The following is a 26,557-nucleotide window of genomic DNA, read 5'->3' as shown; positions in this document are numbered from 1 at the left end:
ATTAACCTCTCGTTTCAGGCATTTTATTAGGATTTTACAGCAGCTTTATTGTCATTTCTGTAGATCAGCACCTCCTGTCATTCTAAACCTGCGTTCACACCGGCAGGTGACACATCATGTTTTTCTCTTGTGGGTTTGTTCGAAGCTGTTCACCCTGTTGTGAGTGGGAATTGGTGTGTCTGGTTAGCATGCTAGCAAACTACTATCGACTACTTTATTCCAAGTGTTATTTTTCTGCAAATTTGTCTCCAAAGTTTTGGTGCAAAAATACATCATATAAAACAGAAAGAGCAAAATCATCAGTTATAAGCTTCTCTGTGTTTAGAACCACACTGCTGGGCATGTGAACCAATACGCTAGGAATCAAAAGTTCACAGAGCAGAAGCTGCAGACTTTGTACACTCAAGTCCCTGATTTGTCAGTAGAATTTGTTCAGATAATCGTTATAGTATTGGCCACGTCTTAGTCATGTGCATAAAGTTAAGAAAATCTCAACTCCATTGCTTGGTGCTTTGTCACTTGGACGCTTGTCACAGTGTCATGGCTATTTAAAAATAAAACTTGCCCCCCATTAGAAAATGAATGGTTGCTTGTCACTCTCACCTGCCAGTGTGTAATACTGTCATTCACACTCCTTTTTGGTTAAGCTATGGGTCTGTCAGACCTGCCAAGATATACGCATTCTGACCTCCAAGTACCGTATTTTTCGCACTATAAGGCGCACTTAATAGCCTTAATTTTTTCCTGTCAGGTATTAAAAAGCAGTTATGTCACTCCACTGAAGTACAGAGTTATTCAGGAGTTTCAGTTTCATTCTCCAGCTCTGGGGCTGGAGTAGCATTAGCATTAGCCGCTAACCACTCTTTCCCCGTTCAGAGATGAGTATTATCTGCCTGTAGCCTGCTTCTAACCCCAACTAGCACTGCTGGAGCAACATTAGCATTACCTTCTAACTGGGCTAGCTCTTTCATTGTTCAGAGGTAGGCCTGTCACGATAACAAAATTTTCAGGACGATGTATTGTCTCAGAAATTATTGCAATAAACGATAATATTGTCATGTTAAAGCGCCACTATAGAAAATGTTTTTACTGTTTCTGGGCTCCCTATCAGCATGATAATACTATTTTACCATTTTACCGTTAAACTAACTTTTTATTATTAAGAGCAGACATTGGGCTTCCAATATAAAAATACTTTATTATACTATTTATTTTTATATTTAATATAAATATTTAATTGAGTACAACCACCCTGGAACTCCTGAGAAAGCTAAACTAAATATTAAACAGACTTTTATAAAAAAAACAATATTATTAAAGTAACATTTACATAAATTAAATTTTTACACTGTTCATAACACAAAGGCACTTGCAGATTCCTTTTTCTGATTATATATGTATATGCCATAAAACACAAATTAGCTAAAAAACATACGTGTCCGTATGATCACACAGATGGCTCAGCCAGAGCTCTTGCTATACATTTATTTTTTAATGTAACTGTCAGGGGGGGTTGGCAGGTTGGCAGATTTTTACAATCATTTCTTGATATTGTTTATCTACAAATATACAGCCAAGATCAATCCAGCAAAACTCCACTGCTTTCCTTTAGATAGATTGGATAGAGGCAGTAATTGCACTAATAAATCTCCTCTATAACACAAGCACTATTTATGAGTAATTAATTTTATTGTGTTATTGTGATATGCAAAGCAGTGCACATTTATATTATGCCTTTAGGAATGAAGGGGGGAGTTGAATGGGTTTATGCACTCTTCTTATGTGCTGCTCATAGAAAAACACTATCCAAACAACCCCATATATATTTCTATTATATATATTTTTACAGGTGCATTGTGTCTTTGTCAAATTCTATCATATTGTTAAAATGTTATTATGTATTATAATATCTTTTGTTTTGTTTTTTTTTTTGTTTTTTTTTTCATCTGCTCCTGGCAGATGAGCTCAGTGCAGTTTCAGTGTCTGACTCTGACATGTCCATGTGTTATTTTGCAGGCTCAACAGCCGGACCCCCCACTCAGCTGCTCTCTCTGGACGAGGGTCTTGCTGCCTGGGCTCAGGGGCTGGGTCTGTCTCCTGGCGAGAGTCCTGAAGATGACTACCTCCTCAATCTGGCCTCTCAGTACCAGGCTGAACAGTATGAGGATTCTTACAGTCTAATGAGTGAGTCACTTCCATTTCCAGGTGTCGTCCAAAGCGTCTAACAGGAGAAATAAAAATGAACTAAACGATAGTAACTAAGGAAATTGGCAGTGATTAAAAATCGCTCTGACTGTCAGCATGTTATTGTATCTCAGTGAAGGAGAAAGGAGAGGCTGCTTGCTGATGTTCTGAAATGAACAGTTGTTTGTAATTAGGTTCTCTGTGCTGTTGTGACAGTGATTAACGGAAGTCTCTTGAATTCTGTTAACCTGTTGTGTTCAGAGGCGGAACAGAACACTCCTGGTGACTGACAGGTTTTAAGTGTAACGTGTGTTGTCTGTTTTAATCAAGCTTGACATTTCTGTAGTTGAGATCTATACAGAGTGTGTGTTCTTAGCATGTGTGAATATTGTGTGAAGTATTTAGGTCAGGTTTTTAACACTTAAGCTTCATAAACAGTTGGCTTCTGGGGCACATGTTTGAGATTGATGTGGTTCATATTAATTAAATAGGTGGTCCAGTTTCTGAATGTCTCAAAATGATTTGACACTGCGTTAGAGGTGGGCCATATCGTATCGTACGTGATAATATTGCCAAAATATTATACAATATTATATCCTGAAATATCGAGCCATATCACCCACCCCTAATTACCACATTAGGGTACTACTTTTTGACGTTTTTAGCAAAAGAAAAATCCACACTGTTCTCATTTCCTATTATATATGAACTAGTATCATTTATTTTACTTTCATCCTGGATATATGAAGATATTTGGAGTGCATTATTAGTATCATGACATTCTGGATCATTGACTTCTGTTAAAAATCTTATTAAATTATTTTTTTAATATCTCAGTTAGCCATATCATATTGCATTCAATAATAAAATTCTAAATAATGTTTCTAATTTAGTGTTTAGTCATATTGCCAAAAGTATAGTTATCGTGAAAATACCATGAAATATGATATTATTTAAGAGCCATATCGCCCACCCCTACACTGCTTTAATGGTGAAATGTGCAGAGAATTCAAGCTATAGAAATCACCTTATAAATGTGTGAGTAGAAGACACACCACTAATTAAGGCTGGGTATTGAAATTCAATACCAAAAATACACCGACCAAAATGTCTCTCTGTACTTGTTTGTTCCAACAAGACCTAAAAAGATGGAGTCTCTCATAGTGGCAGTCTCTCATGTTGGCTGTTAAATAAATACTTTGTGAGAATAGTGATCTTTTTATATATATATATATATATATATATATATATATATATATATATATATATATATATATATATATATATATATATATATATATATATATATATATTGGTTACAATTTAGAAAAAGGTATCAAACTAAAGTATTGCTTGGGTACCGAATTTAAGGTATTGTATCGATATAGAACATTTTAAAACGATACCCAGCCAATATTTTGTGTGTTTTTGTGTGTGTTATGTGAGAGACTGGGTTTCAGTTCCCTGTCTGGGTGACTATGCTGTGCTACACCAACTATGCTTGGCTACATTCATTGGTCCTTCTCTATAATAACTTTGTAAGTTGCTCTGAATAAGAAAGTCTGCTAAATGCAGTAAATGTATGTATGTTTGTATGGTTCAGTGGCAGCTCCTGATGCACAGCTCCTGCAGCAAGTAACACGTGGTCCAAATGGTCTGCCAGTGGACGCCTCCTTGAACGGCGCCACAGACTCTACAACCGTTCAGCTCAGCGAGATGATGCCTCTCCCTGTTCTCATGAAACACTCTGTCACAACCCCACTCATTACACAGTAAGTGAAGAGTTCATCTGTATAGAAACTCTGGACTAAATATTGGTAAAACATATAAATAAACTGCAGAAATTAAACGAAATCAAGCTGGATTAGCATTATAGAGAAATATTAAACATTTACTTACATTATTTAGTTACAGTGAACACCAAAAATAAAGTATTAGTAAAATGCAGAAAAGCTCATCAACAATCATCAGTCAAATCTAAGCATCTGTTTAATACTGATCACATAATGAAGATATTATTTGCAGATATAGATAGGATTGTAACATCATAGTGGATCTGTATAATGTCCCTATACGGTTGTGTGCATTATACAAATCAAAACATTCTCAGGTGTTTGCATTTCTATTGGCTTATTCATAATAAACCATAAATGGATGAAGTCATATTACATCCAGCAATTACTATTGTGCTATCAGTGTAACTATAGTGATATTACAGACACTTAATACAATAAAAGATCAGATCTGTTTTACATTGACCACTATTGAAAGTAAAGTATTTTTTTTTCTCCTTAGAAGATTAAGTGCCACTTATTTCTTGAATTTAGTGTAGAGAGATGTTTTTGTTCCAAGTAAGGAAATAGAGAAAAGAAAAAGAAAACAAGATGCTGCTTTTCCTGCTTTTCCACACTGTGAAGCTCCAGCTCATCTCAAATCACCCATCTCAGTTGGGTTTAGGTCAGGAGAGTAGGAGTAGCTTTCACCATTTTCACTGGAGATAAAGTACGTGTTGATATGTTTTTCAAGAAAAGTGTGTGAATATCAAAATATAGCCAAAATATGGCCTATTAATGACATTTCTTCATCCCTAGGCAGCAGCTGCTCAGTAGTGACCCACTGCTTTTAGCATGTTTTCTTGCGTGTAGATCTGCCTCCACCTCAGGGCTTTGTGTGCCGAACTAAATGCGTTTGAGTGGTGACTCCTGGGTGCTGAGCAATTTTTCTCTCCCTTTTCCCTCTCTCTCTCTCTCTCTCTCTCTCTCTCTCTCTCTCTTTCTCTTTCTCTCAGCTTGTCTATGGTGAATAAGGCAGTGGTGGATTACTTCTTTGTGGAGCTGCGAGTGGAGAAGCACTTTGAGGCTTTGAGGCACTTCTTGCTGATGGAGGACGGCGAGTTTGCGCTCTCGCTCACTGACCGGCTCTTTGAAAAAGTAAGAATTCCAGCAGAACATCAGACGTCCGGCAGGCTGCCAAGCTCTCCTCTTTGGAGAATTAGCCGAGGGGAGGGAGCCGACGTGCGGCGTGTCTCTCTGTGTGTGCTTAAATTCGCCTGCGTCGCACTCTCCTCAGTAATGGAACTTGTGAGCTTTCCATTAGGCAGATATGCAGTGGCAGCAGAAGTGCTGGGAGAGCTGTAATTGTTCTGTTTCAGGCAGTTATAGTCGTGAGTGTGCAGAGCTCCGAGTAGAGCTTGATAAGTGCACCAGTCAAACGAGAACAATCTGAAAAGGTTACTCTAGTGTGTGTGTGTATGTGTGTGTGTGTGTGTGTGTGTGTGTGTGTCTTTTATAGCTGGGCAGCGGTCAGACCCCCGGTGAGCTGTTGACTCCTCTGGTGTTGAACTCCATTCTGAACAAGGCCATGCAGTACAGTCTCCATGGCGACAGCGAGCTGGCCGCTAACTTCACGTTTGCGCTGCGCTACCTGCCCGAGGTTTTCCACCCGCACGCCCCCGACTCACTCAACTGCCTGGAGCTCCGCTACAAGGTCAGATACAGCTCACCCTGCTCGCTTTCTCCATTAACGCCTCTCTCTCTCTCTCTCTCTCTCTCTCAATCCTCTCCCTCCTCTCTCGTTAAGCCGCTTCACACACCTTCAGTAAAGGTTACAGTCAGAGGAGAACCGACACACCTGTCTAATTTCTTTAAACCAGCTTTATTAAAGAAAAAAAATAAGATTAATAAGATGTGTGTTTTAATTAAAACATTATGAATGAAGGTTAAATATACTCTCTCTTTCTCTCTCTCTCTTTTTCTCTCTCTCATCCTCTCTCTCTCATCCTCTCTCTCTGTCCCTCTCTGTCTCCAGGTGGACTGGCCATTAAATATAATAATAACGGATAGTTGTATGAATAAGTACAACCGGCTCTTCTCCTTCCTGCTGCAGCTCAAACACATGGTGTGGTCTCTCAGTGATGTCTGGTTTCATCTCAAACGGACAGGTGAGAGTCTACCTGTCTAGGAGTGTGATACGAGACACAATATTTGATTCACTAGAACGAGATTTTATTTCAAAGATGTATTTCAATATATGATTACATTTTGTTTGACTGAAACTCACAAAGTGCAAAACTGCCGGTTAATTTTTTTTTGTAAATTTTGTAAATACTCATCTTGTAATGGATGTCATTATGATGTATAATTTATCATATGCAGTAAAATACAGAACAGTATACATCACTGCTTCACTCCTGTATGATCTCACATAAGTTCTTTCAGACCTTCAGACTGTTGTCAGAATAAAGAGTTCTGTATTCAACTGGCAATCCCTGTGAGGATTCTTTACACACCTGGCAACCTAAAACTTCATTTTCTCTTGAGCCAATGAGTTGTCTTCATGTGTGTCCGTGATTTCATGGTACATCTGGCAAGATCACTGCTTATGTCTTATTGTACAATATACGGTGATCAGTCATTTTTACTGACCTCAGTGTTGCCTATTGTGTATTTCTTATTTCTTAGCAAAATGATTCTATTTACATGATTATGGCGATAATTGTCTTTGTGTCACTGTGGTTTTATTTAGATTTTATTTGCTTATTTAAGATATAACAAAGACATAGTCCTCAATAGTAATAACATTGCTGTATAAAATGGATTTACTGCACAGTCATATTACATTATTTTATGTGTTTATATTTGTTAAAACACTATATTTAATAAAATTAAGTGCAAAATCAAATCTATAATAAATTACTGTATTTTACAAAAAAGACAAAAGTTTTCATATCTTTTTGTTTCTACTAAATTATTGAAACTGTTATTTATTTAAAAACAACATCCAGCATTTTTGCTGCAATAGTACATTCCTAAAATGCAATAAAATCTTTATTAATATCTTTATTTATTGTTATCATTATCACAAAAATTACCCTGAAATGTCACAATATTATTCTTGGGCCATATTGTCCACCCCTACTCTCTAGTGATTTCTCTCTCTCTCGTCCTCTCTCTCCTCCTCTCACTCTCACTCTCTGTCTCTCTCTCCCTCTCTCTCTCTCTCTCTCTCAGCTCTGGTGAAGGGAGCGGGCCGGTCGGTGCAGTTTCGTCAGCTGCAGCTTTACAGGCACGAGATGCAGCACTTTGTGAAAGTGATTCAGGGCTACATCGCTAACCAGATCCTGCAGGTGTCCTGGAGTGAGTTCACTCAGAAACTCAGCAGCGCCTGCGACCTCGACACCATCCACCGTACCCACGCCGAGTACCTCAACAGGGCCATCTTCAGGTTTAAACTGCACACCGCATGAACCTCACTCACACCTGCCATTACCCAAATGAGCCATCTACAGTACTGTGTACTGCAGTTCTCCTTTCCTGGGTTTCTGTGATGTTTTCCTTTTTTATAATAAATAGATTATATATGCACTGATCATTTATACCGTTAACATCACCTCCTTGTTTTTAAACTTGTTCTCCATTTTATCAGCTCCACTTCCCATATAAGACCGCTTTATACTATACTATGATAACAGACTGAAATCTTTCTGCAAATGTTATTGCTCTTTTCACTCTTCTGTTCTTTAATGGTCACTACTACACAGGACCACCAGAGAGCTGCTAGAATGAGTATAGTCCATAATCTGAAATAAATAATAGTCTAATAGAGTAGACAGTGTTTAAAAACCCCAGCAGCACTGCTGCGTCTGATCCACTTGTACCAGCGCAACACACACTAACACACCACCACCACCATCATGCCAGTGTCACTGTAGTGCTGAGAACAATGACCCATCACCTAAATAATACCTGCTTTGTGGCTATTCTGTTAAAGAACAGGATGAAAGGAGGGTATGTATGTAGTATGTAGAGAAACAAAATGACTTCTGTGATGAGTCTGTTATTATAGAACTACAAATGGTCCTCTGTGCTCAGTGAAGCTGAAAAATAAACAGCGACTGCAGAACCAGGGAGGTGACTTAAAGAATTAAGTCTTGTAATTAACAGAAGGATCTACTTTATATTATATTACTAATATAATATTCTTAATTCTTAAGCTGTTATGGATATAATAGCCTTCATTTATAACATTTTACATCAAATATACCCATTTTCACAAATACTTTTCCAAGGAAATATTAATATTAGAAATATTCATATAAAATCTCAATAAAGTGCTAAGCAGTAAAATCAGGTAATCAGGTGAAAAGGAGGTGTCATTGCACTTTTTTTACATGTGCAAAAATCATAAAAAACTGTCACGTCATTAGAGAGAAAGCTCCATAACACTCTCTCCTCACACCCTGCTCTATTTCAGAGCTCTGCTGACTGAAAAAGCTGCTCCAGTGATGAACATCATCCACAGCATCTTCAGTCTCATCCTGAAGTTCCGTGGGCAGCTGATTGCACAGTCCTGGGAGAGCCAGCAGGGGGAGACAGTTCACCCCAGCTTCATCGCCATGCAGCAGTCTTACAACACCTTCAAATACTACTCTCGCTTCCTGTTCAAAGGTAAGGAGACACGCCCACCACTCTTATCTCTCACACACTGAGATACTAAGCAAACATTTATGAGTTAAACTCTCTTTGGTTGTAAATTAAAGAGTAAAGATGATAAGGAAGTAAAGCCAGTTCAAGCCTTTATGAGGCCATAAGCAGAATTGCATTCAGGGGCTGCCCCCATACCATCAGCTCAGCACCACAAGTTTCATCATTCCATAAACTACACTGTGTAACATACCCATTTTCATTATTTATAATTAGCTTATTAACATCATAATGGTGTTATTCTGGCCAGTGGTACAGGGTTGTCACAAAAAGTCACAAAAGTCACAAAAATATTCAGGTTTAAATACAGGGTGAGTGTAGGATATTAATTAAACTATTTAAAAGTAACATTAGCAAACATTTTTCCTTGTCCTTAACTGTAGTGTCTATTTTTCTTTGTCTTTCTTATTCTATTAACTTTAATTGCAACACAAGTTTTCCTTTTGGCAAGGAAAAGTGGACATAGCCTAACTAAACAACCCATAAACTTTTATCAATCAATCAACCTTTATTTTCACTCAGGAATGCATTGAGGGTAACCATCATTTTCAATGCTAAGCATTTACAACTTAAATGGACTTAAATAAGTAATTTTTTTTTTAGTTAATTAAAAGTTTAGTCAGATTAAGCTAAAATGAGGAAATTCATAAACCAAAAAAATAAACATTGAATGACAAAGGCATTAGAAAAACAAACAATAAAAGATTAATTTAAAAACAACGAAAATAATTCAGAATAAAAGGTAAGTGGACAAGCTAAAATAAATAATTATAATAATAAAAAAATAAACACAAAAAATAATAGAAGACAAAAAAATGTATGTTGCTAAGAATAAGACTAAGATTATAAAGAAAGTAAATGCTTGAGATAAAATAAAAAGGTAAAACACGAAATAAAATAAATAAAAAACACAAAAAATTAACTAAAAAGCTTGAAGGCCAAATGGTAAAACTAAATAAATGGATAAAATAAAAGCAATAAATAAAAAACACCTCAATAAAAAAAAAAGTTTAATGCTGTCTGAAGGTGGACAAATTCTAAGTTTAAAATGTTTTAGTGACTGACTCCTGTAAATCCTGTAACTAACTAGTAAACTGAGAAATATTTTTCGCACTATAAGGCACAACGGATTAGTAAGGATTCAGCAGGTCTGGCCGCTGGGTGGGTGACCTGTAAAGCTAAGTGAAGCTAAGTAATCAAAACTGTAATTCAAAAAAAAAAAAAAAAACATTTATACGAGTCAGACAAGCACTGAATGTTAATCTACACAGATTTCTCTCCTAAAAACTGTTTATATGGGTGAGTTAAGTGCTTTCGTTTATTTACTGTAAGTTTAGATTTCTAGATTTCCACAGAAACGGGAGCATTAGCATAAGCGGCTAACCACTAGCAGGTAATGCTAATGTTGTTCCAGCAGCGTTTGCTGAGGATAGCAGCAGCCTACAGTCCGATATAATCACCTCTGGAGGGCCAAAGAGCTAGCGCTTAGCGCGTTTAGCAGCTAATGTTGAAACTGCTGGAGAACTAAACTAAAACTCCTGTATAACGCTGAATTCATACATACGGTGCACCGAATTACATGATGCAGTGATGATTTGGGGGGAAATTAAAGGATTTTAAGTGTTTCTTTTAGTACCGAGTTTGTTTAACATCTCCATAACAACTACTACAGCGGACTTGTTAGTCTAGCACATAAATACCAAAAGTAATAATAACAGGTTACATCTAATATTATTTACTGGGTGCATTTTGTTAGCTGGCCAGCTAATCTCTCCACAACATAAGATGGACTGAAGGCTTATTAATTTTGACTAAAAAATAATGTAATATTGAACATGCAGACCTAAATTTATCTTGCTGCAAACATCCAAAAAACATGAATACACATAAATTAAAAATGATTTTGTGTTAAGTCTCTATATGTTTGTGTTTGTGTCTACAGTGGTCTCCAAGCTGGTGGATAAAGGATACCAGCCACATTTAGAAGACTTTCTTCTGCGCATCAACTTTAACAATTACTACAAAGACTCGTGACAGGTTCTGTCTGTCTGTCTGCATGTCGGTCTGTCTGTGTGAAGTGCTCATGAACTTGGCTTTTTTTTCTTTAGCTGCTTTGGCCCCATGTTGCCATCGGTAAGTTGAGTGTGTAAATATGATGTGCTTTTATGCAGTTCATGGTGTTGCTCTTGGAAATGTTGCAGCTATTTTTTTTTCACCAGGTTGTGTGTGTTTAGTGTGAGAGCTACAAAAGTAACAAAGTTAATGGTCACATAACGTCTGGACAGTCTTATATCTGTGGTCTTCAGCCCTTCTCCTGAAGAGCTACGTTCCTGCAGATTTCTGCTCCAAAACAGGGGGTTTTTGCCTGTTTTTTGCCTCACATCCGCACAGAAATAATAACAGAAAATGTGATTTTAATAAACACTTTTAGTATTGTTGTGTGGACAGGGAACACTGAGCTTAAAGGAGAAATTCAGTGTGAAATGAACTTTAGTGTAATGTATATTGAAACATGATGGAGTATAAACTTTTATTAAGTAGTCCACCTACCTTCACCCTCAGCATTCCAAAATACAGCACTTTTAGATGATGCTCCCAACAGGCTTACAATGCTAGAGATGGGGGCATAGAGACTGACGAGCACAAACAAATAGGTAAGATAGGGGAATAAACTGCAAAAGGAATTATTACAGCTGTTGCTGTAAATATTAATGTATAATATTCATGCATTTCCACAGAATTAGATTTGCAATCTGTTCCTCTATCCTACATATTAATTCATGCTCGTCATTCCATTTATCATAAGTTCATTTCAAGATGGCAATGCCCCGAGAATTACCTGGAGGTATCGTGTGTATAAACAGTGTTTTAATAAACTATCTGTGCATTTCCAAAGCTCTAAGTTCCTCGTTTTAAATGTCAGGCCCCTCAGAATTCTACCAATGAAATGTGGAGCTACTTTGAGCTCATGAATAGTGTAGAAATATACATTTATTTGCATGGGCAACTCTATTCCACTATCTCTAGCATTGTAAGCCTGTTGGGAACATCAGCTTAAAGTGCTGGATTTAGGAATGCTGGGGTAGAGGAAGTGAGTTATTCCACAAAAAAGTTTGTACTTATCTTGTTTCACTACAACCCAAGTCCATTTCACACTGGATTTCTCCTTTAATTAAAACCTTGACATCACTACATGTGCGTGTTACTGGCTGACTCTCAAATACAGTATTTTTGTCTGTGTGGGGACTGGATTATCTAAAACAAATCCAGATATGTGTGGACACGGCCTAACACTCCCTATTCTGATAATTACAGCAGTAATTAGTGATTGGATCCGATGAGATGGATGAGGGTTGGATCCAAAATCTGCAGGAAGGGTTCTCTTCTGGAGTAGAGTTGAAGAAAATGAAGATTCAGGTATTCTAAACAAGCTTGGGTTCCTTCTTAAGCTGCTCTGATACAGTGTTTTTTATTTAAGCTGTTTGTAGAGACAACTATTTATTTCTGAGCAGTATCTTAAACCTTAGTTGTGAAATCAACATTATGATCTGTCCACATGCACTCTGGCCTGTTTTGTTACTGTGTTGTTTTATGTAAATGTAAATAAAAATCTGATTCCTCATTACGTCCCATTATTTTAAACATACATCATTATGAGCAGCAAAGAAGCACACGCGTTCAGCCGATTAGAAATCCTCACATAGCTTTATTTAAAGGTTATTACAGATGTTGTTTTAAGAAAAGACCGAGACAAAACATGCAAAGCCCTCTAGGCAGCAGACTTTGCAAGATCGAACATTATTTCCAAAAGTTTTAACTAACCAAACACACTCCTGCTCTTAAAGCCCCTCCCCAGTGTGTCCTAGGGGTGTAACGGTACGTGTATTCTTTGCACACCTCAAACTTCTAACGCACGCAGAATATGCGGTACAGAGGAGACTTGTGGAACTAATGAATGTAATGCGGAACAAATGCAGAACCTGGAAAGTTTAGCTGTAGCACTGTTGCTATTGGTGCACGCAGAAATGCTGATAATTCACTTTTACTGTCTCTCTCTCTCTCTTTCTCACGCTGTCTGTCTCACTTTTTCTCTCTCTCTCTCACTCTCTCTCTCTCTCACTCACGCCGTCTGTCTCTGCTTGCTCTTTCTCTCTCTCTGATATATTAAAATACAGCCCAAAATAATCTAGTCTGTCAGACCTAAACCACACTACATTATTCCAGCATTAAAAAAATTAATCATGATTTTAATTCATTTTTAAGTGATTGACACCACTAATATCATTTAATTTTAACAATCTAATGCTGTTATTTCTTAAAAAGAACTCTGACACACTGAAATGCATCCAGTAATATTCTTAGGGAAAATATTTGTAGTTTAAGCATTAGTTAAAGTAATGCTGCTGTTTTTGTTTTTTTATAAAGCGGCAAAATAATGCTCATTATTTGTTTTAACAAGATCCAAAAGTTGGAGCCTCTCATGATGACAGTAGAGGAGAATTCTGGTTTCAAGCTTTTAATAATAAAAGTGCTGGAGCCCTGTCACAACATTCCATCCCAAAAAACTAAACATGATTTTAATGAAGATTCATTGTTAATATGAAGCTAATAAAGGTGAGACTATACAGAATACCCAGCCTCCTTTTTTTTCCACCAACCGTACCGTAAAAGTACTGAACCGTGGGGTTTATACTGAGGTGTGAACTTTCTGTACCGTTACACCCCTACTATGTTTAAATACCATTATTTGCTGTTTTAAACCTCGTGATGGTCCAATCCTACAGCAGACAAAACAGACGACGCTGTTATTGAGAAACAGACATGTTTACATGCACTTCAGTCTGTTCTCGTCTTCACCAGGCTCCAGTAAACAGTGAAAATAAGCCAGATCCTATCATCCACCCACTGAACCCTCTCTTAACAGCTTGCTTTCAGTTAAAGCATCGAATGGCCACCGTTTTTACATAAGCCAGTAATTACTGTTTGGGGGCGGATCACATGTATATTGTCTGCTTTTATGTACAATACTGAAGTGCAACACTCATTATATCTGTTGTTGTTATTATTATTATTATTATTATTATTAATAATAAAGCGGAAACAGCTCAATACAGCCAAGCAAGCAGATTAAACTTAAAGGAATATAGAAAAGAAGCCCTTTAAACAGAACCGGTGCAGTCTGGGAGCCACAGATGCTAAAATAAAAATAAAAAAACCTTCATAATCCATCTTTTAACATCCACTAAAACAAAGTTGGGTGGAATGTTTGTTTTAAGGTTGGAGTGTAAATGTTGTAAGTGTAGCTCTGACATGAAGAGCTTTCAAAACTTCATGTTTTTACAAGAAAACCCCTGCTTTTGATATTAAATGTATTAAAATAAAGAAATAATGAATGTCAATTTGAGCAGTCACTCTATACTGCTAGTCATAGGCTACATTCACATTACCAACAAAATCAACTCCAAACTGCTTTTTTATTGCCTAAGAATGTTGTTACAGAGTACCTATTTGGTCCAAACTAAAATAGCAGCTGTGAACTATGGGCAAAGTTTGGTACAACCAAAAGAGGTGGGCATACAGAACCATGGTCTGGTTCATCTGCAGCGTGAAAGCATGTTTTTTCAGATAGTTCAGGCTTTTGGAACAATTCCAGGAGGTTGAGGCATGGTATCAGCAACTATTCAGCATCAGTAAAAGAAAAAGAACTGATGTTCTAAAAATCTGACCCCTCTTCATGTGCACACACCAGTATCAGCACAACAGCGTACAGTGTTAATTCCTGTAGCTACTGTAACTGTAGATTAACCCCTTATAACACGTCAAACTGACAACACACCAATATTGTTTGGTCTGGACTTTTTTTTTTATTTGGGTCCGAACCAAAGTAGCAAGTGTTGAAAGGGGCTTTGAACCACAGTCCTGATCTAAGGACTAGAGTTTGGTCCAGCCAAAAGACGGGGTCTCAGTTTGGATCTACTGAACCATGGTCCGGTTCGTCTGCAGTTGGAAAACGCGTTACTAGACGGTTCAGACTTTTACATAAATTATAGGAAGTTGAGACGGTCTTTAAACAAACCAGAGGAAAGAAAAATTGGTGTTGTGCCGAAATCCGACTCCACTTGGTAGGCATGTACATGATGCAGCAGTATAAAGACAAACGCTTAGACTGGGAATTAATTTATTTACAGTAACTACCCTTATTTATAAACAGAAATAAAGGAATCTGAGGAACATTTTTACACTTGTACTGCTGCGGGCGGCACGTCTGCAAAGGGGTGTCAGATTTAGACAGAGAGCTAGAATTCCAAACAACACCTGCAGGGTTCCCGCAGGTCCTTAAAAATCCTTTAAAAATGTCTTAATTTAAAATCTGTGTAATTATAAATTAAATTGTCTTAAACATACTGTACATTTGCTGTAGGTATTACATTTTCAGATGGTGCAATTAATGCCAGCGGGAAAACATGCTAACTTTAGCAGCAAGCTAACTACTTTACTGGGAAGAGAACTAAGGTAAGCGGAGGGCTAGCTAACATTAGCAGGGAGAGAACTTAACTAAGTGGAGAGCTAGCTAACATTTAGAAATTATGCCCACATTTTTGGGTCTTAAATTATATTTATTGAGGTCTTAAAAAGCATTAAATGTGACTTTCAAAATGGTGCAAGAGCCCTGACCTGGTCAAAGCAACTCACTGAACTCATAACCAACTTGGTGCAGTCTCTGGTCTGGACTTTCATTTGTAAGTAAGCTATAGCGAGAAGCAGCTCCCTACAGAATGTAGGGAAGTTCTTTAGTCTGCTCACTAAACTGCAGTGTGATTTTTTTTTAAACAAAGTAACAAACACATGATCCTTGGTTCAAACTCTGGTCTAGACTTTCAGATATAGAAACACCCTAAAATGTGACAAAGGTCATATTTTTTCAGGGATGTGTGGACATGTCAGACCTGATGCCATTTCAGTAATAGGTTTATTTTTGTTACAAACAGATGCAAGTCACTTACATTTATTAAATTTGAACAGTCACAACCCATTAAATCTGATCTGAGCAAAAAAAGGAATTGATTTGAGGTTTGTAATGTGAACATAGCCATAGTGTTTTATACCCTTATAAAGTATGATTGTAAACTGCAAATTAAACCTAAATAAGCGTATCATTTACTGTAAACAGAGCGCTGCGCTTAGTTATAGATACACTATTAAAGGTGGATTAAATATGAACAGCTCTTAAGTGTTGTGAAAAGAATGTAAAAGATGTTTTAAAAAGGACCTGAGGAGGATGTGTGGAATGACATGTAAAATATGATTGTTATTCTCTCTTTTTAAACAGAAGTACTTCAGAACAAGTTCACACCACCTTCAAATCAGTTTGGTCAAGAAGCTGTCTTGCAGCAGACTGTCACACAACACACAACACACACACGCGCACACACACACACACACACACACACAATGCCAAAATAGACAGAATAGTTTTAAACTCATGGGAAAAATCTATTGGTACAGACTGAGCTTCACTGCTGGTTAAACAGCACAGGAATCATAGGAAACATGATTGCCGATACATTCTGTGCTTAGAACAAAGTAGATTTCTGTTAAATGTTAAACGCAAGCCCAGCTGTGGATTAACATCTGCATGGGATTCTACTACTACAATTATTAAACCATAAGGTCACCCCACCGAGACCTTTCTTTATTATTATTATTTGTAATAATTTGAACATATGAACATTAGATTTCACTTGAACGATTCTGAGAGACGGAAATAACGTAACTAAACACAAAACGGAAGTCATGGTTTTTAAAACTTAAAATATATTAACACAAATGTAACTTGCATGTCAGAAAAAAGTTGGAAAAAAAACATGTATTTCTCCTGAACGCTGCTAAAAATTTAAATCAGCTACAGATTAAGCGTATTTGAGCTTATTTAACCCTCAGACATTGGATTCATCTGTCCAAAGCACAAACTAAAGTGGAATTATTTGGGGAAAGGGACAGAAGACATGTTCGTTCCAAACCGAATACAGCTGAATTTGGTTTGGAAGCTAAAGCAGAGATGGACCATGCAACAGGACAACAACCCACAACATTCTAGTAAATCCACCAAGCAATGGTTGAAAAGAACAAAAAAAATGAAGAGTTCTGGAATTGCCATGTTAAAACCTGGGAGGTGATTTAAAAAAAAGGCTGTGCCTGCATAACATCACACAGCGGAAAGAATCCTGCATTGAGGAGTGGGAAAAAACTTTCTCACATTTGATGTCAGAGAGGGGTAAATACCAGCTACTGGAGAACATAGTGTTATTTTTCTGTGCGATAAAATGTTGCAAATTACTTGTGAAATACATTTCATTTTTCATTATGTGTTTAGTTATATTATCTCTTATTATTCTTTTACCATTGTTCAAGTAAAGATCAGATGTCCATATGTTTAAATATAATAAACATTAAATACATAAAACAAGGGGTGTCAGTTTTGCCACTGAAGTATAAGTGCCTTGAAAATGGGTAAATCAAATATTTTAAGGGAACTCTGTAACTCTGTAGTGACTTTCAGAGAGCTATTTCTCAAAAACCTGTTTTAACAGGACACCGGTATGACCATTTCCTGCTGTAGGGTCCTGTAGGATCAGCTCTAATGAAGAAGAGCAGCTATAGAGTGTAAGCTGCTTTAAGGCCTTGTTAGGATTCTTAAAACACTGTGTTAAACAACATGCACATCAGCTAATCAGCTGCCAAGTTAGTTTGGCATCAGGGCAAACTGGAAAAGACGATCAGGAATCTGTGTAAATCTAATTTAAACATTATTGAATTCTCTAAGATCCAGAAATGAGTAGGACGTTTCACTTGCTTGGCTAACTGTTGTTTAAGTGCAGATCTGGAAGGTTTGTGGAGTATTGGAGTACAGCGGAGTGTGGATCTAGAAGAACATCCCACTGCCTTCATTAGAATAGGAGAAGTTCCTTAGAGCTCAGTTCCTTAGAGAAGGCTGATAAATCTGACCGCAGGTACAGAGCGGTCAGGCCTCGGACTCCAGGTCCTCCTGTCCTCCTCCTCCTCCGTTAGCTGCCTCACCCGTCTCGCTCTCCAACAACAGGAACTTCCCGTCATTGGTCAGAGGCATCGTCTTCATCAGCTGGGCTAAAGCCTCTGGGTCCTAATGCAAAATACACACACATGCATGTGTTCACCAAAAGGTTATGGAAAAATGCAATCATTTCATTGGTTTTACGTTTTTTTTTTTTTTTTTTTTTTTTTGATAAAAAGAACTGACATTTACAGAGTGGTCACACTAATAAACACATTTGGACTTCACCTTCTTTGCTTCTGTAATCTCCTTGCCCAGGTTTATTGTGTAGCAGATCTGAGGAATGGAAAAAAAATCTGGATAAGCAAACGTAAATGTAAACATGCATTTTTATAGAGGAACTCACCAGATGGAATATGGAAAAGAAATGTGTCAAATACATTTAAAAATACACTGCCCATAAAAATGATTTTCCTCAAATGTACTGCAGTTGTTTGAAATGCATTTTCGAACTAAAATATGTGAACATATACAGTCATGGCCGGAAGTGGTGGCACCCCTTAATATTTTTCCAGAAATTAAAAATCCACTTTTTCTTGTTCTTTGTGAAATACTACAGGTCTCTCTTGGTTGTATATGAAGCTGCACATAAAATTATTTCTCAAACTCTATTGTCTGCAGTAGCTAGTCAAATAAAATATTCAGAAAAACGTTTCTAACTGATGTCCGGATCCCGCTGCTGCAGTCCTATTAGCCAATCAGAGGCATTATTTTAGTTAGCATGTATGAATATTCATGAGCAAGAACCGAAATCCTATCATATCCCCCTTCCACTTCTCCACCAGACTAAAGCAGCATTATACCGGATCACTGGAGCACTTTTTTTTTTGTTGTTGCAAAAAACGGATCATACGGTATTCATCTATACTAGAGACCACAACTATACATTTTAAAATGAATGAAAAAAAGATGGAATAAGACCTTTCAGTATTTCTCCCAGAAAATGATTGCAGTATCTTGTGTGTGTTTTTTTTTCTTTTGTGTGTAAAAAAAATAATACATTTGATATGATGTCTTTGAGCCTCCACCATATTTGACACGTGATGCAAAATGTGTAATTGCAATAATTGTCTTGGTGAAATATTTTATTTATGATTATCACAGATCACACAATAACACGTATAAAAAAATAACAAATATTTGTATTAATCTCTGTTTGACAGATTTGCCTAAATCAATTCCAACGACCTGACTGTAACAGTATCCTCTTATTCTGTTTATTTCTTCAGTTAATACTAAACAGTACTACTATATAGTGGCATGGTGGCTTAGTGGTTGGCACGTTCACCTCCAAACACTGTGGTCTTGGGTTCAAGTCCTTATCTGCACGGGTTTCCTACGAGGACAATGGTTTCCTCTCTCAGTCCAAAAACAGGGAGATCAGGTAAATTGAATATTCTAAATTGCCCAGAAAGGTTTTATTTATTTAATAATTTATTTTTATAGATTTGTATTAAATTTTGTAATATATTTGACATGTTAAATGTAAGTTTGTTTGTGTGTAAATGTAGTGCCTGATGCAGTAATCTGTGTTCTATTGGCTGCCACTCCTTACGGGTGTGTGGATGAATGTTGAGTACAAATGATTGTGTGTGAAACGTGTCCTTTGGTTTCTAGGAAGGCACTATAAAAGTGTCATTTTATTCATTCACTCATGATTTACCCAAAATGTTTCAAACCAAAATCATGTTTGTATTTCTTGTGTGTGAACCTCCTCCACCATTGCCACATATTTTGACTCTGTACTGTCTTCTAGTAGGTGTACTGCTTAACATCCATGCCAATGGGAGTAATGGGAGTATAAATGAGTCTGAACACTTTCTTTGACACTGACTGTTTCTAATTACCACCTCATTTGTACTAAAACAACCCACTGAATGTCCCTGATTGGTCCTAATTATCACTTTGTTGGAACTGAGATGTCCCTCTGACTGTATCTGGTCCTGATCCCAATCTAGTTTGATAGTGATTGATCCTAGAGTGCACGCGCTCTGACTCTGGTCCTAATTAACACCTCGTTTGTTCTGAAATCTCTTACTTAATGTAGCTATGAGATGTCCTGTTCACCTTCACGTTCTGAAACCTCCTCCTCACTACGGTTATTCCTAATTACCACCTCATCTGTTTAAAGACCGCCTACACAGTGACAATGATTGGTCTTAATCACTACATTGAGTCCTGATACCTCACACTAACTGTGATCAGTCTGCTACTCTACACATGTTCTTTATAAGAATATTCACAACAGTTTAGTGTTCTGTGTCGATTCTGTATGAAATCCTCTGACTCCTTCATTCCAGCAGAATGATCAGCTACCTTCTCTCCTTCAGTATTGCTTTCAAAGATGAAGGCACTGAAGGATGGCTGTCCTTCCTCCACCCCCTCACTCCAGTCTGTCCCCTCCACCACAAAGCCCATCAGCCTGCTGTTCTCCTGATGCGCTGCAAACTGGGTGACATCCATCAACTGGAACTGATAAAGAGGAAGGAAATGAAAGAGAAAAACAATAGACATTGCAAAAACAGATCTGGTCATTTTTGCTGACTTGTGTTAAATTTGGAAAATATTTTACTTTTTCACATTTTGTCGCCTTACAACCACAAACAGATCCTAACTTGTATTTTATTGTGATTTAAGTGAGAGTCCACCACAAAGTAGCACTTATTTGTGAAGTGAAAGGAAATGTGTACATGGTTTTCAAAATTTGAATCTAACAAAAAAAAAGGCTGACGTGAACATTTTTTTAGACCCTTTACTCTGAAATCCCTAAATAAAATCCAGTGCAATCAGATGCCTTCAGAAGTCTCTTAATTAGTTAACAATGTCCAGGTGTGTGTAATTTAGTATCTATCTACCAAGAAAATCACCTGGAGGTAGTGCTGGGTGATTTTCTCGATTAATACGGTAATTCAAATTACATTTTAAATGCGATTTTTTTTTTAATCAACTAATCGCGATTTTACATACTGTGACGTGTGGCGGCCTAGTCCCAGCCTGGTCTGAATCAGAACTGATTAAGCAGTCAGCTGAGACCGGCATAAAGACTCAGCCTCAGCCCTCACCCGAGAGAGACACTACAGGTAAAAGGAAGGCTGAGGCAACATGCACTCTTAAAAGATTAAAAGTCACAAGTTAAGCGACTAGTGCCCCACTGGGCCAGCAGTTATATTTTGAGTTGTTTTTTGGGTGTTGGTGGAGGGCATTTAAACCTAAGGTACATTTTGAGTTCATTCACTCCCTGTGTCTGTGTATCTGTGTGCCTCTTGACTGCCGGGTCATAGTGACACATAAGCAAAATTTTCATTTTTGTAAAACAATCGAGGATTATTTTTTTAGGCCATAATCTGCCCAGCACTACCTGGAGGACCTGCAGAAATTCACAGTTCAATCATGCACAAATCTGGCCTTTGTGGAAGAGTGGCAAGAAGAAAACCCCTGTTAAAAAAGACATAAGAAGTGTTGTTTGCACTGTTTTCCACAAGCCATATAGGGGCCATAGCAACCATGTGGAAGAAGGTGCTGTGGCCAGATGAGGCGAAAGTTGAATTTTTGGCCTAAATGTGAAGCGCTATACATGGCACCCTGAGCACACCATCCCGACTGTGAAACATGGTGGTGGCAGCATCATGCTGTTGGGGGTGCTTTTCTTCAGCAGGGACAGAGCTGGTTAGAGTTGATGGGAAGATGGATGAAGCTAAATACAGAAAAAATCCTGGAAGAAAACTTGTAGGAGAATGCAAAAGACTTGAGACTGGGAAGGAGATTCACTTTTCAGCAAGACAATCACCCTAAACATAAAACCAGAGTCAAAGTCCTGACCTAAATCCCTTTGAGCTTCTGTGGCATGACATGGAAATTGCTGTTCACAGATGCTCTCTATCCAACGTAGCTGAGCTTGAGCTGTTTTGCAAAGAAGAATGCGGCAAAAATCTCAGTCTCTAGATGCGCAAAGCTATTAGAGACATACCCCAAAGACTTGCAGCTGTAATTGCAGTGAAAGGTGGCTCTACTAAGTATTAATATAAGGAAGCTGAATACTTTTGCAAGTCACACTTTTTAGATTTGCATTTGATTACAATTTTTGAAAACCATTTTCACTCCACTCCACAATTAAGTGCTAATTTGTGTCTGTCTATTACTTAAAATCTAAATATGTTTGTGGTCGTAAGGTTACAATATATGAACAAGTTTAAGGGGTATGTATGTAAGTATAAGAGAGTATAAGAGTTTCACTTACACTAATTTTAGTGACCTGAGTCTGAGGATCAATCAGCCTGTTGGATGAAACAAAATATGAATGTTTTTCACAATTTCTGTGTTATCTGTTATGACCTTGGCAGTGAATTAAACTTTCACTTTAAGTTAAACTCACCGGATGCAGCTGCTGGTGACCATCAGATGGGACTCACTGGTTTTAAAGATGTTGTGTATGGCTCGAGCTGCCAGCACCTGCCTCATAGCTTCATAGATCACTTCCTGTGTGTGCCCTGAGCGCACAGCCATGGAGCCCAGAAAACGAACAGCAAATACCTGCTGTAGAAGAGAGTCTGTGCGCACACACACACACACACACACACACACACACACACTGTGAGATAGGCTATCAAGGCTCCACACACACCATTCAACGGTTCTTTACAAAAGGAGCAGTGTTTGCACTGAGTTTAAGCACAGCTGAAATGAAGTCTTTCACTGAAACTCATCTGAAATAAACTCCATTACAGAAATCCATGAGCCATTCTGACCTTAACCATCAGTAAGAAATCTGAGGCAGCTGTAATAAAAAAGACTGAAGTGATATCTCACCATCAGCACTTGAAGAGCTCTCCTCTTCTGTCTCGCCAAACGGATTTGTGCGTCTGCATAAAAAAGCCATAGAAAGAAATGTAATAATAACATACAATGGGGTTGATAAAGCAAGACAATGTACACATAATAAAGTCTACACACAGTATATACAGTTGACACTAAGCACAAACTGTGGATTATAAAAGATCAGACTATCATTTAGCTCCATCCCTACACTGAAATGCCATACTCAACACAACGGTCAAGAAACAGTCAAAAGAGAGGACTTTGAGAATCACTGGCAAGATGGCGACACAATTGACCACAAGAAGAATCCCACAAATGTAACTATTATTTCTGTTAAAATTACACTAGCATAACATCATAAACAAGAGTAAAATAAAGTAACCTGTAGTTGGTTTCCATGGTCCAATTTCGTTTATTTTATTTTAATTGTTTTATTCTTCAATTAACCAGGCAAGTCATTAAGAACACCCTCTTATTTACACTGGCAGTCTGGCAAGTCAGTTGACGAGTTCGTTTACTTGGAACGTTACTTGGTTTCACACAGGAATTAACCTAAATGCGCCAAAATGTGCACGTTGGACGGGGCAGATTACGGCAGAAACTGGGGTCAAACTTGGTTGCAAAATTAACTTGCATAAAAAAATAATAACGGGTGAATGAGTGGACAAGGTCTCACTCTAAGATAATGTTTTCTCTTTGTCTGGAAAACTAGGCAGCTGGGAATAATGTGTAAAATAACAGATGCATCTCCTGACCTTCCTCCAGCTCTGTTCTGGTCTAAGAACTCGGACGCAGGAAGCACAATATCAAACTGGATGGGTGTTCCTGGAGCAATCAGATCTTCAGGCTCAGGGGGAGAAGAGGACTTCTTAGTGCTGCTGGGGGCAACCCCACCCGGTTTAGCCCTGCCCACAGTACAGACAGAGAAAGAGAAACACAGCTAAAACAATTACACAATAGATCTAATATGTGTGTTCCAATATTTTTTATTTATTTAGCAGAACTGAAAAAAATGTAACTGAAAGAAACACAGTCTTTTAAAATTATGCGCACAGGTACATTAAAGGTACTTCACAAAGATAAATGAAATTTTCACTCAGGACAAGTCTGCATGATCTTAGGAGCAAAAGCATTATATTTGGTTGTATCTAAATAGACCAATATTATATCTGACACCTATGCTGGCTACAGACCTACATTAGACACTGATTCATTAAAAGCATGCAACAGATTTCAAGTCAATTTCATGTACATATAGGTTTCATGTGATGAGGAACAGATACATTGTTACCTTACTTAAGTAGAAATTGTTATCTATACTTTACTGTAGTAATTCTTTTTTTTTTTTACATTTTCACTTTACAACTATGCCTTTGCAACATTTTTGATGACTGTTACTATAATCAACTGTTAAGCAAATGATGATTATGTGCTTAAAACAACGAAACAACATTCACAATTCACTTGTGTAGGTTTTATTTGAATTCTGTGTGTAAAACACTGCAACATAAATCTGTTAATCTGGTAATATCTGCTGTTAAAAAGCTGTGTAGTATCACACTGACCTGTCAGGGTTGGGGGAGCCCTCTGCCCTCTTTTCAAAGCTGGTGATGGGAGTGACTGCTTGGATGGCTGTCTGATTCAGTCTGATGGCCACGGCCTGATAATGTAAAAATAAGATGTTTACATATAAGGTCCATTTATAGAACACAGAACAGACCATGAGAACCACATTTCAAATGTATTACCTTTAATTTATTAAACTAAATCAGCTAAAAGACACAGGCCAGAACGGACCCAAGTAAAACAAAATACAAACAAAAAAACTCTGCTACCAATTGGATTTAATTCACTATTCTGGATTCACAATTAGATGTTCTAACAATATTTGGATGTTTGAAACTAGACTTTTACTTCTTTTTATTTCTTAGTGTATACACAATGAAAACTTCACCTTGTAAAATAAATGCTCCCTTTCCTGTTTTAAGTGTAAATTAATAAATCACTTGTTTACTTAGACAATCTAGAGTTAAAATATCACAAGCAGAGAATAAGAAAGGAAATATAATTAATTACTCTACTTAAACAGGTTTATGTGTATATTTACTAAAGTATCTCTATTTTAAATGTTTTAAATGTTGGCTGCATTTAAAATTCAAACATTTTACTTTTCATTTTACTACTTTATTGGAAATCTGTTGTGGATATCTGTGTGGAGGATCTGGACCATGAGTCAAAGCCTAGAGAGCCAAAACTTGTGCTTCGACCACTTCAAGTAAAAAGCTTTTGTGTGATTGGCTTCAGTCAAAAATGACTGAAATATCCTCTGCCCTTTGTTTACGCCCTCTGGTTCTTTGGCCTGCAGTAGGGGACTGCGACCTCAGGTGTTCAAACAATGCAACTGCATCACATTTCATAAACAGAACATGGAATTGTATTTTCCCATGATGCACATTGTCAAATATGTCCATCATGACATAGATCATGACAAGATTCAAAAATTGCCCTTAACCAGGTTTACCAGTGTACTTTTTCATTACACCTAAAACAAAATGTAAAATAATAAATGAAAAATTAACAGATATAAAACTCTTTTGAAATATATGTAGAATCATATACCAAAAAAACAGATGGGTATTAATGAAATCAATCAGATTATTAGAAGACATGCTTTTCCAACTGAGAAAAAAAAGAGCCCTCACCAGAAATGTTTGGAAAACTTCATGTTTGAAAAACATTCATCAGCGTATGCACATATTTGAGGCATACGCAAGCTCTAATCCTGGGATATCAATAGCAGCTGTGAAGTGCTGATCAAAGTCCATTTGCATATTTGTTTTGGAGTATATCACACACCCTCTGTCTCTCAAGCTGTACATATAATAATGTCCTCAGCCAGCAGGAGCTCAGGATATGAACTAACAGCCCTAAGGTATTGATGTCCTCACCTGACAGTACAGGTGACTTTTAGCAAACAGGTGAAGTGCAGCAATAAAGTCATTGCTAAGATGAAAATAAACAAAATAAAAAGCAGGTTGTCTGGTCATACAGCACTGCTACTGGTCAACTAATAATATGGCAGTTCCTCAACTTCTAAATCGATTTGCAAGTAATCCTTATTTTAGTAGTCGAGTAATCTGCCGATTATTTGTTCGATTAGTCGCAATTATTTTTTGTTATGCCCTTTATTTGTACTTCCTACTGGTGAGGAGAGCTTAACATTAGGCCCCAAGACCACAAACAATTAATGACTATATTATAGCAAAACATTCACACAGATTGGATGTTATTTTCAGAAGATTCTAGGATATGTGTATGTTTTTTTTTTATTTACTTTTTCTTACTTTTTTTTAAGGGGATACCTCCATGAAATTGTTTATCTAAGAAAATATATATTTTTTTATTAAAATCTGTAGTTACTGTAACATATAACTTATTTTAATAGAGTGGACAGAGTAACAGTTACAGTATCTCTCTAACACTTAGCCAGCTAACGTTAGTTTAACTAATATTAGCTATTGTTAATAAGCCTGTTTAAACTCACCTCAGCAGCTCTCTGCAGTAATTTACTCACCACAGGTAATATAGTTAATATAGAAGTCAGTGTTTACAAAACTGTACAAAACTAGTAAAGACTGACTGAAGAGTATTGTAGGATTAAATGTGTTTGTTTGTGTTTAATAGACACAGCGCTGTTATTACACTGTATACACGTCTCTCCCGTTCTATCTCTCTACCGCTGTCTGCAAGTCCCACCCACACTGAAACCTCATTGGTCAATAAAGCACGTGGAGGGGCTAATCAGGATGCTCACTCTCTAACTATGGGCGCTTTTCCACCGGCATGGTGCCGGTGCTGGTGCCAGCTTCCCGAACGGTTCTTTGGGTTTCCACCGCAAAATCACAGGTTCTCGGCCAGAAAAGCCGGTTCCGTTCTGGCCCCACAATCTTGCTGGTCTGGAACCAGCGAACCTGTGACGCGGGCG

General features: G+C 37.4%; 2 protein-coding genes across 4 annotated transcripts in view; one reads left to right on the top strand and one right to left on the bottom strand.

The window, feature by feature from the left end:
- tubgcp6 (tubulin, gamma complex associated protein 6) overlaps positions 1-12,288 on the top strand; it is a 42,784-nt gene extending 30,496 nt beyond the window's left edge. For all 3 annotated transcript variants that reach the window (XM_049474372.1, XM_049474373.1, XM_049474371.1), the window contains 8 exons: positions 2,017-2,184; positions 3,788-3,956; positions 4,973-5,114; positions 5,476-5,670; positions 5,992-6,124; positions 7,194-7,407; positions 8,437-8,630; positions 10,609-12,288. In XM_049474372.1, coding sequence (XP_049330329.1) covers positions 2,017-2,184; positions 3,788-3,956; positions 4,973-5,114; positions 5,476-5,670; positions 5,992-6,124; positions 7,194-7,407; positions 8,437-8,630; positions 10,609-10,700 — 1,307 coding nt within the window. In that variant the 3' untranslated portion in view covers positions 10,701-12,288. The remainder of the gene's footprint in view (positions 1-2,016; positions 2,185-3,787; positions 3,957-4,972; positions 5,115-5,475; positions 5,671-5,991; positions 6,125-7,193; positions 7,408-8,436; positions 8,631-10,608) is intronic.
- Positions 12,289-12,352: 64 nt separating this feature from the next.
- The window catches only part of appl2 (adaptor protein, phosphotyrosine interaction, PH domain and leucine zipper containing 2), a 31,468-nt gene continuing 17,263 nt past the window's right edge, over positions 12,353-26,557 (bottom strand). Inside the window, exons 14-21 of the mRNA XM_049474374.1 lie at positions 24,138-24,232; positions 23,328-23,477; positions 22,564-22,616; positions 22,130-22,304; positions 21,995-22,031; positions 20,074-20,229; positions 17,986-18,033; positions 12,353-17,826 (exon numbers count right to left, since the gene is read on the bottom strand). Coding sequence (XP_049330331.1) covers positions 17,689-17,826; positions 17,986-18,033; positions 20,074-20,229; positions 21,995-22,031; positions 22,130-22,304; positions 22,564-22,616; positions 23,328-23,477; positions 24,138-24,232 — 852 coding nt within the window. The 3' untranslated portion in view covers positions 12,353-17,688. The remainder of the gene's footprint in view (positions 17,827-17,985; positions 18,034-20,073; positions 20,230-21,994; positions 22,032-22,129; positions 22,305-22,563; positions 22,617-23,327; positions 23,478-24,137; positions 24,233-26,557) is intronic.

This window comes from Astyanax mexicanus, chromosome 2, assembly GCF_023375975.1.
Source record: "Astyanax mexicanus isolate ESR-SI-001 chromosome 2, AstMex3_surface, whole genome shotgun sequence".
NCBI classification, from domain to species: Eukaryota; Metazoa; Chordata; class Actinopteri; order Characiformes; family Acestrorhamphidae; genus Astyanax; species Astyanax mexicanus.
The sequence above is the reverse complement of the archived record's forward strand: the minus strand, read 5'-3'. Positions and strand labels throughout refer to the sequence as shown.